The 11,118-nt window shown below is 33.9% G+C and overlaps 1 protein-coding gene across 1 annotated transcript; it reads right to left on the bottom strand.

Annotated features, from left to right (window-relative positions):
* Positions 1-1,113: 1,113 nt before the first annotated feature.
* Positions 1,114-10,056, bottom strand: gna15.3 (guanine nucleotide binding protein (G protein), alpha 15 (Gq class), tandem duplicate 3). Its single transcript, XM_068216459.2, is given in 9 exon segments — positions 1,114-1,176; positions 1,179-1,330; positions 1,424-1,577; positions 2,207-2,336; positions 3,721-3,849; positions 4,052-4,203; positions 7,498-7,682; positions 9,427-9,578; positions 9,978-10,056. Coding segments are annotated over 8 exon segments (1,086 nt in total). The 5' UTR covers positions 9,560-9,578; positions 9,978-10,056; the 3' UTR covers positions 1,114-1,125.
* Between the last annotated feature and the right edge of the window lie 1,062 nt (positions 10,057-11,118).

The following is an 11,118-nucleotide window of genomic DNA, read 5'->3' as shown; positions in this document are numbered from 1 at the left end:
TATGGCCTCGACTACACCACTGGCTGTTGGATAACATTATGTACTTTTGACGTTTTTTATGCAAGAATGTAGTTTTTTAGATTGCAACTATGCAGTTTATTTATAAGGATAGTGCCTATTTTAAAATATTTATAATTTCTGAGAGACAGCGCGTGGGCAACCATTAGCCTTTCATTGAGCAGACCAAAGAAGGTTGATGTTGTCTATCCACAAAATGGTGAAAGAGACCGCATAATAAGCCCTTACAGGCGAGGAAAAACCCAGCATAATTTTGAACTACAACTGATCAAATCATTAAAACTGGTAAGTCACTTTCTAAGTCAATCTCTTTCTTTTGTATGTTGCAGTTCTGTATTTATTATACCGTATAATTGTAGTGTATTGAGCGTGAGATGGGACTTGCATATTAGGAATGTATGTATTTTGTGTTGGCCCTGAGTTACTTTTTGGTTGGCCATCTGTTTGTAATGAGTCTCCTGTTTTCATTACTACACACTAGTCCAGTAAAAAAAAAAAAAGAAGAAATGGCCCCATGTGTTTAGCATTTTTCCTTATCACAAACACAACAGTAATCTGTTAGTGTTTGTGCTGCTTTGACATTTTCTGTGTTTATTATTGTGATCCCCCGATTGCAACAGAGAAATACTGGGAAATCTCTGTAGACAGATGGCATTTCATGCTGTTCAGCCTTATAATCTTAAAATTTGAGCAAACTCACCTGTTTTGTCATCTCTTCAGACCTTACAGCTCTAAAATGCCGTTGGTGAATGAGCAACCGTTTCGGCTGTTCTGACATCAGCTGCAGATGTGAAGGAATGCCGAAAGAAAGCAGTTCCTCATCCAAAAGGGTTTTGAGACTCATATATAATGTTAAATTTTTGTGTATAAATTTAATTAACACAACAATCTGTAAAGAGTGTGACCACATTTTTTCGTGAGATTTAGTTACACGTGTCACACGCTCTCACTTTATCCATCATTCATGTCCCAACACTCACCCTTGTGGTCTCGACCCCTTGAAAGCCTGTGCACAGACAGCAAGTACACAATTGTCCAAGATCTAACAAGAGCAAAGCTTTTTAATGCACAATTCTAAGGCGTCCACCCATAATCAGGAATCGTGATTTATAAAGTTTTGTACTCCTTTAGGCTCTCAGTAAGGACAATATCTCTGATCTATAATCAAAGAGTTCACGGGTTTTTGTGGTGTCCATGGCGCAAATAAACTGACAATGAATGTTTCTGCAGGTATTTGTCTCTTGGCAATGTGTTTTTTCTTCATAGAGCTTTCTGATGAACACCATTGCATCATGAACATTCTGACGTTTGCCTGAAAGTGGAGCCAAAACCACAGAAGAATGAGAAACTTAACAAAATATCACACAAAATGCTCCTTTTTACTTTAATATGCACTAAACTATACCTTCAAATTCAGGAAAGTTGTTTACTAGATCGGAGAACTGAATTTTCTCTTCTAAGATGTCTGTTTTATTCAGGAAGAGGATGATTGAGGTTTTAGTAAACCACGGGTTGTGGATGATAGTGTTGAACAGAGACAAACTTTCTCTCATACGATTCTAGAAGCAAAGAGAATTGGAGGGTACATCATACAACATACAACATCATGGAATTTTTTAGCAACAGCAGAATTAATAACCAGTGAATTATTATAAACATACATGGTTTTACATTGTACTTATATACTTTTTACACTGTTTTACATTGTGCTTATATTTTAAAATGTATCTGCATGTAATTTCATCTAGTTGCACTTTTAACCACCCTGGTGACCCATTCCTTAAACCTAAACCCACTATTAACAAATCTGTCTCAAACCTTAATCGTATCCCACTTCAGTAGCACCAGAAATGTTATGCAATACACTATTAATACAATAAGAACTTTGTACTTTATTTTTAGATGCAGTTTTAAGACCACTTATTATGAAATATGTGTATTTGTAAGTACTGATTAATGCATTCATTAATTTTCCTTCGACCTAGTCTCTTATTTCTGTGTGGGGTCGCCACAGCAGAATACGCCACCACTAATTAACGCATATGTTAAAAAAAAGCTAGTATTATTCCAAAAGTGTAATATAATCAGTAAATAATAATTGTTTTTTCATATTGTGGGAATATTTGATATTTATACATAAGGTGCCTTCTTTTAGGCCACAAAAGAAAAAAGGAGAGAAGAAAATGACCTCTCTGCTGTTCTCCATCAGCACCTCATCATACTCGCTGAGAGAAGCTACATATAAGAGCGCTGTCACATTCTCAAAGCAATGAATCCACTTCCTTCTCTCTGATTTTTGACCCCCAACATCTACAAACCTGAATGGACAGAAAGACAAAGATCCTCATTTCAGTTTGGATCAGACCAAGAGGTGGGTAAAGTATCTAAACTCATTTTAATAGTTGTAAAGTTTTTGTAGGTTGAGGGTCATATCAGAGAAAATGATATTTTGTAAGAAATTGCTTAACGTTATATTAATACTAACTATACTATAGTTTAATTTACACAAAATAAATTAATAAATAATTGGGAGATTCAAATAAAAAAGAGATATAGCTAGCTCATTTCAGGGATGTAGTATTGACAAATATAGATATTTTTATAACAATAATTAAACATGTAAGTAGTCACACACAAACACGTATATTTTTATGTGTGTGTTCACATACATATACAGATATATGTAACGGATTGCCATTCCAGCACCTGAAAAAGGAAGTATTTGTTAACATGCCAACCCAGACTCATTCTAAAAATTTACCTCTATATACATTTCTGAAGACTGCAAAATATGTCCCAGGTGGTACTTTTTTTTTTGTTGCAGTTTTTGTTGTCTCGAATCCACGAGCAGCCGCCTGTGTACGCTTTTTCAGATCTCAAATTTCTCTCACGAGTGCCATTCGCACCTGCTGTTCTCACGTAAACCCACCAGAGGCCACTGTTGACTGACTGGTTGACTAACTGACTGAAAAATCGTCTGACCCACCCTCTTCCTTCCTCAGATCCAACCAATTTTATTGATTGACCCGCCCACACACTGCACAACCAACAATTTTCAAAAGCAATCCAGAAAAAGAAAGCCCTCATCTGATTTTTACCACATTTTACCACATTCTCACACTGTTATTTACTTGTTTATTTAATGTTTTAGCTTCTATTTTTGTCTTACCCACTTTCTGGAACTGTTTTTCATTGTCGTGGTCAACTTCTCTCTACGTCTCAAGTCCGCCAACGTACATGGTAAGCTAACAAGACAAACTGGTTACAGCGGGGAAGCTGTCCATACGGAGGTAAGCGGTCAGTGGGTAAGCTCAAAGAGGAATTTCATACTGCCCCATAACGGTTATTTAAAAAAATTAAATGCAGCCATACATGTACACACCTCTGGCTACATACTGTAATTTGCACGTTTTCATAATAAGCCTATGTTGTAACATACATTATGTTTTGATAAGATGAACATGGGTCAGTATCATGACTTTTTTTCAATTTAAATGCACTTGATATATGAAAAGTACCTCTTTTTCAAAAAAAATAAATGTTGCTCCTGACATTCTGACAGGCCTGGATTAGACCCTTAAATTCCTCTTCTGTTTTTTTTTCTATTACGTTCTGTTGAATTCTCAATAACATAGTAGCTAAACACTTACATGACATGACAGAATTCCATAATTTGTTTGGTTTGGTTGTTGGCTGTCGTACCTGAGTATAATCTTCTGGACACTAAAAGTGTACTCTAGGATGCCAGTTGTAGACACACGGACACGGAGAATATCTTGACATGTAGGGATGTAATCATCAGCTGCGATGCGGTCTAAGTTATCAATGAAGCTATTTAAAAAACAAAGCACATTTGCTATTATTATTATCAATGATATTATCATAATCATCACTTTAATTACCAGCTATACTTTGTGCTATTGAATAGCCTATGAAAGCACAGTAATTGCACAATTGTTTATGCATTATTAAACATTCATCGCATGACTTGTCAGCAGCATAAAAGAAACAAAAAATAAATGCTAAGACTTACTACTTAGTGGAGTCCAGCTTAAACTGTCCGCCGTCTTTGTAGCAGGTCTGAAAGCCTTCATCTGCCCATAGATGACAAATAGCTTCTATATAATGTCTTTGTAACTTCGTCACCATTTCTGGTTCTTGATTTTGAATTCTTTGAGCATAAATCTATTTTCACAGATGAAATAATATCACAGATGACATAAATGAAAATGAATGAAAAGATATCTTTTTTTTTATTTTTTATAATTGTTAAAGCTTTTATCACAGTTTACATTTTGATCACGGTGATGACCTAAGCTGTAAAAAAAGATTACTTTAACAGGTATATTAACCAAAAACCTATGAATTTGTACAATCTCTTTCTTACATTTTAGATTTGCTCATCCCTCAATGAGGCTTGGTTTAGGGGGAATGCCTCCTTTTAAAAATCTTGTGTTTTTGTACAGCTGAAATTGTATGAATTCATACAAATTAGCCACTAAACTGATCAAACGTGAAGTAGTTACTAAGGATGTCCAGATCCAATCACGTTATCGGAAATCAGGCCCAATCACATGTTTTCAGACTCGCTGGTAATCGCACGTTACCTCCAGATCAGGACTTGAATATATATATATATATATATATATATATATATATATATATATATATATATATATATATATATATATATATATATATATATATATATATATATATATATATATATATATTTATTTATTTATTCAAGTCCTGATCTGGAGGATCCCCCTCCCAGAATTATTAGAGTCCCTGTTTATTTTTTTCACTAATTTCTGTTTAACAAATTTGTTCAACAAATTTCTAAACATAATAGTTATAATAACTCATGTCTAATAACTGATTTATTTTATCATTGCCTTGATGACAGTAAATATTAATTGACTAGATATTTTTCAAGACACTTCTATAAAGCTTAAAGTGACATTTAAAGGCTTAACTAGGTTAATTAGGTTAACTAGACAGGATAGGGTAATTAGTCAGGTTATTGTATAATGATGGTTTGTTCTGTAGACTATCAAAAAAAATTGCTTAAAGGAGCTAATAATTTTGACCCTAAAATGGCTTTTAAAAAAAATTAAAACTGCTTTTTTTTCTAGCCAAAATAAAACAAATAAGACTTTCTCCAGAAGACAAAATATTATCAAACATACAGTGAAAATTTCCTTGCTTTGTTAAACATAATTTGGGAAATATTTAAAAAAGAAAAAAAAATTCAAAGGGGCTAATAATTCTGACTTTAACTAATATATATATATATATATATATATATATATATATATATATATATATATATATATATATATATATATATATATATATATATTTTTTTTTTTTTTTTTTGTGTGTGTGTGTGTGTGTGTTTATATATTCTCATAATTTTTTAACACATCTATAGATTTGCACTGACACAGAGTTTGACCTCTTTTTTGAATTTACACAGAAACAGCAACACATGCAGCATGACATCACTTTGCTGCAGAGACACTATTGGTTAAATGCTGGCAAAGTAGAACATGAAAGCAGCTTAAAGCGGAAAGCGTGAGTATGTCTGCAGTCTGGAGGTATTATAAAGTTGATGACGACAACATTGCTATGGTAAGCTGTGAGATATATAAACTAAAAAATTAAAACTGCTTTTTTTTTCTAGCCAAAATAAAACAAATAAGACTTTCTCCAGAAGACAAAATATTATCAAACATTCAGTGAAAATTTCCTTGCTTTGTTAAACATAATTTGGGAAATATTTAAAAAAAAAAAAAAATTCAAAGGGGGCTTATAATTCTGACTTTAACTAATATATATATATATATATATATATATATATATATATATATATATATATATATATATATATATATATATATATATATATTTTTTTTTTTTTTTTTTTGTGTGTGTGTGTGTGTGTGTGTGTGTGTGTTTATATATTTTCATAATTTTTTAACACATCTATAGATTTGCACTGACACAGAGTTTGACCTCTTTTTTGAATTTACACAGAAACAGCAACACATGCAGCATGACATCACTTTGCTGCAGAGACACTATTGGTTAAATGCTGGCAAAGTAGAACACGAAAGCAGCTTAAAGCGGAAAGCGTGAGTATGTCTGCAGTCTGGAGGTATTATAAAGTTGATGACGACAACATTGCTATGGTAAACTGTTAGATATATAAACGGGATTGCCGACTGGATATTTTTAAGTTGAGGAGTTATTTGTTTTAATATTAGATTTTTTTTTATAATTACTGCTGCACTAAAGTCCAAAAGTGAGGGATTGATGTTATTTATTACTTGATTGTTCAAGCTACCTCACAGAAGTGCTCTGTTAACAAAGTTGTTGTATGTTAAAATAAAGTGAATTAAATAAAAAAAAAACAGGAACATCCTGGATCTGTTTCTTCGCTCTTCTTTATTCTTTTTGTAATGTATTATAGAAGTATCGGATCGGGTTTCAGTATCGGTAGATACGCAAAATCAAATTACTCGGACTCAATCGCAAAAAAACCTGATCGGGACATCCCTAGTAGTTACGTTTCCTTATGACATCGGGCTGGCTTGCCTGTCTCGCTGCTGTTTTTGACTGTCTGGGACCAGTTTGTCACTGAATATTATGCAGGTTATTGTATGCTTCATTCAGACATTTTTGGTTTCTTAAAGAATTAAATTTTATCTCTGATCGTTCATTCATTAATTTTCTTGTCGGCTTAGCCCCTTTATTAATCCGGGGTCACCACAGCGGAATGAATCGCCAACTTATCCAGCAAGTTTTTACGCAGCGGATGCCCTTCCAGCCACAACCCATCTCTGGGAAACATACACACACACACACACTCATACACTACGGACAATTTTTGTCTACCCAATTCACCTGTACCGCATGTCTTTGGACTGTGGGGGAAAACCCACACGAAAACCCACCCGGAGGAAACCCACACTACCGCAGGAAGAACATGCAAACTCCACACAGAAATGCCAACTGAGCCGAGGATCGAACAAGCGACCTTCTTACCGTGAGGCGAACGTGCTACCCACTGCACCACTCGTCGCCTAGCTCTGACCAATGTTTTATAAGTAATAACCAGTACAAAGTATATCCAGGCTGTCTTTTTCGCAGAACAAAGCCATTCAGTCTTATACAATGTGTTGCTATCACAACAATGCATGTTCATTTATTTGATAGTGAATTTCACCATGTCTTCCTTAAATCCATTTGTAAAAGTAATGCATAGAAATGATGATGATCATTAAAGTTTTCTTAGCATGTGTAAAATACTTGAAATATATATAAATAATTTAATCCATATTTGTCCATAATATAAATATCTAACTTTTGTATTTTCCTATCCAAACGCCACCCATATCTGTTATTATAAATTGGTCTTTATTCATCTCTAAAAAGCTCTGAAGTTACATTAAAAACAAAACGATTGTTCACCTCATTCTGTGGACTGGTGTAAGGAATCTTTAGCTTGATCATTGCTCGTATAAGTGCTTGCATAGCTTGAAAGATATTCTGGTAAATCAGTCTTGCAAAGCAATGCCTCTCCTCTTCTGTATATCCTTTTCCATGAATGAGCCTCAGCTGCTTCATAAATGTTGACTTTCCGCTATCTGCCGTGCCTAAATTAAAGCAAAAAAGATCATGTTTTCAGCAATAAAAACCGACAAACATCTGTAAATATACCGGTTTGCATAACAGGTTTAGTCATTTCCTTTTATGCACAGTGGAATCCTATCAGTACTGTGTAAGTATACAATAATCTGGGTCTAATTATCCTAACGATTCATTTGTTCCCAAACCCCTTATTAGCACAATGCTAATCTGTGCTGATTGGTCCGATGACCCAGTCCCAATTTGTTGCAATTGCGTTCAGCGTGATACAGAGAAAATCACTCACCACAGCTTATTAACAATTTTAAAGTAGTCAGAGTGCAGAGCATATGTGTGAGCCCAATGCATGAGTGCATTAAAACATCAGCATATTTCTCTATTCTTAACCATGACACACATTTTGTAACATGATCGCCGCATACGTGTAGAAACAGCTGATGGTGGCCATAGCAACAACTAACGGCAGAGGATCTCGAGGTCACAAACTCATTTAAATCCATAAAGAAAGTGGCACGCATGGTTTTAGACATGATTTGTGAATATAAAAAGTTAACCTGATACACTACAAGCCACGTGGAGCGGTTACAAGTAACAAAGCACAATTAAATACACATTTTGTAAGCTAGAAAAAACAAGGAGGCAACGATTTCAATCGCACTTAAGTTACTTACACTTGTGAAATGGAGGAAGAAACTAATCCATGAACTGTGCACTGTAAAGTTCCTGTCAAGCTCTGACAAAGTCATATACATCAGTAGTCTTTTCTGATCCTTCCTTTAACAAACAACCGACGAATCCTCCGTTGTAAGCATGTAGATTACTGAAGCACTCGTCAAATAACAGGAACAGCACAAGGCTGAGGCTATAATGCTGATGTATTTTTGCAAAAATAAACCCCAACCACTGACTCTTCACAGCCTCATCTTTGGATAGGGAAAGTAACACTCACTTTCCTTCACACTTCAGAGCACAGCGTATTCACGACATGATTCAACTGGGATCTGCTACAATGTTTGTCTTCCTCTTTTTTTTTCTTCAGTGCTTGTGGGTGGGGCTGGGGGCTTTAAATTTACCAGGATCTGGGCGCACAACAAATGGGCGGGGCTTCGTGCCGTATTGACGTCACACTGGCACGGCTAAAGATTCATTACCCCAACGATTCATTTAAACCACTCTGAATCGACCCTTTTATAGATGAATCAATAGTTTTAAACATGGTGCACTTTCAGATTTAAGTTTTTGCTGGATATTTTATTTCACTTAGAGCTGTGTTACACACTGCATAGAAGGTCATTTTCAAAAATCCATAATAGGGGCTTTAAAAAAAAAAAAAAAACTTTTCAAAAATCATAAAGTAAACTTGAATTATGTAAAATATTTTACAGGTTTGTCAAAACACTTTCATTAGTAATATTTTTAGATAATTATCATTTTAATATTTGACATATATTGTAAAGCTTTAACAATCAAGTGATGGGAAATAAAGTCATCTAAAATGACCTCTTAAAGTTATAGATTCACTTAAACTAGATTATGTAAGTCCAAAAAAGATGGCATAGTAAACACATACGTTATATGAAATTTACGTATTTTGTCACATCAAATGCCCTGACTAAATTTATTTATTCATTATTGACAACTTTCTCCTTCTTTCCTGTGTGTGAGGAATATATTAAGTGAGAAAGTAAAATAAATACGTGAAATATTCAGGAGATAAAATTTCCTATTAAAACAATGACAGAATCATCTCACCTAATAAAAGCAGCTTATATTGTGCCTGTTGTTGTTTCTCCTGCTCAGCAAGTACGCGGTTGATTTCCTTATCTATGGCAGACTTTTCTCTGTCTTCTTTAGAAACGCAACAGATGCAGCAGTAATACTCCATTGTTCCAACATGAATAAAACTACAAGTACAAAATAACAACAACATAAATTATAATATTCTGCATTATTACTGTTATAAGCCAATATAACCCACCGGTTCTTCACCACCCACCCCCTCAGAGATAGGGTTGAACCAACGACTCTTTATTCACAGATAAACTCATGTCTTATGTTGTAGTGGAAGTTAGTTCTTGATTAGTGCATGCCTGAACTCGTCACATTTTACATTTAGGCTAGATCATCATAGTTCATAATAATGTTTAGTTCACATAGTGCTTTGTTGTAAATTTAAATAACACATTGATATTGTAACTAAGACATTGTTTTTGTAACAGTGTGTAAATTCAAACAGTTTTGTAAAGTGTTACACAAAATAAAAATTACTTGCAGCAGTACTAAATTAACAGAGAATCACTCACCTTTATTCAGGCATGAAATGAAAACAATATTTTCGAAGAAATAAACACTTGCTGTGACACCTTGAAGGAGTTTTTTTTTTCAGACGCTGTTTTCCTTTTTGTCACGTTTATTGACTAGCATAACTGATATTTCCAGAAAGTCTGCTTTTTATGCATAATACACGCTAGGCTTGTTGCAGAGAAGAGAAAGAGGAGAAGAGAACCAATGAGGAGAAATGTGTAACAGTATGTGTAAAAGTAACTTTTGTTGACATTTATAATAGTTCATAGTTATTTATTGTTGAAATGTCCCATACCATCATTTATTTAAATAATTGAACACTGCCACTTGCAGTTTTATATCTTTTCTGGCTTATTAGATTAGCTACGTCAACGTCCAGAATTTTGCCTAAAGGTGGCGCCAAAACACAAAAAAGGGGAAAGGGAAGCGGTATAACAAATGTAAACAAGTTATGCATAATGCGACGTTCCAACATTTTTTAAAGTGTAATGTGAAAAATCTTTGTAAATTATCGGATGAAGTTGAAGCATTTGAAGTAACTTTTGTTGACATTTATAATAGTTTGAAGTGATTTATTGGGAAATGTGCCCTGACATTATTTATTCAAATCAGTGAACACTGACACTTGCAGTTTTACTATCTTTGTTTTCTTATTAGGTTACTTAGATGGAAATGGGTCAACTAAATTACTAACACTAGAATATATTATTACTACACTGTAAAAACCATAAAGTTATGGTAACTAAAATCATTTGAGGAAACCAATTGCAACAAATTATTTAAGTTTAAAAACTAATCCTGAGTACTGTGAACTTAATCCACTTGAGTAAACGAGGCAATTTGAGCACAGTATAACCCAATAAAAGAAGAAAAGTCAAACTGAGTACTGTAAAACCCTGTAAGTTAAGGCAACTCAAACCTTTTGAGGAAACCAATTGCTATAAACCATTTGAGTTAAACTAATCTATATGAATTCTGTAAACTTACTCCATTTTAGTAATGAGGTATTTAATTAACTCATTACTTTCAACACTGAGTTCAAAACTCTTTTCAAATGAGTAGATTTCATTTTCTGTCATTTTTGAGTTAACTACACTCATTTCATTTGATAAAGTTGGCTGTTGGGTTTTACAGTGTTAT

This window comes from Danio rerio, chromosome 22, assembly GCF_049306965.1.
Source record: "Danio rerio strain Tuebingen ecotype United States chromosome 22, GRCz12tu, whole genome shotgun sequence".
Taxonomy (NCBI): domain Eukaryota; kingdom Metazoa; phylum Chordata; class Actinopteri; order Cypriniformes; family Danionidae; genus Danio; species Danio rerio.
The sequence above is the reverse complement of the archived record's forward strand: the minus strand, read 5'-3'. Positions and strand labels throughout refer to the sequence as shown.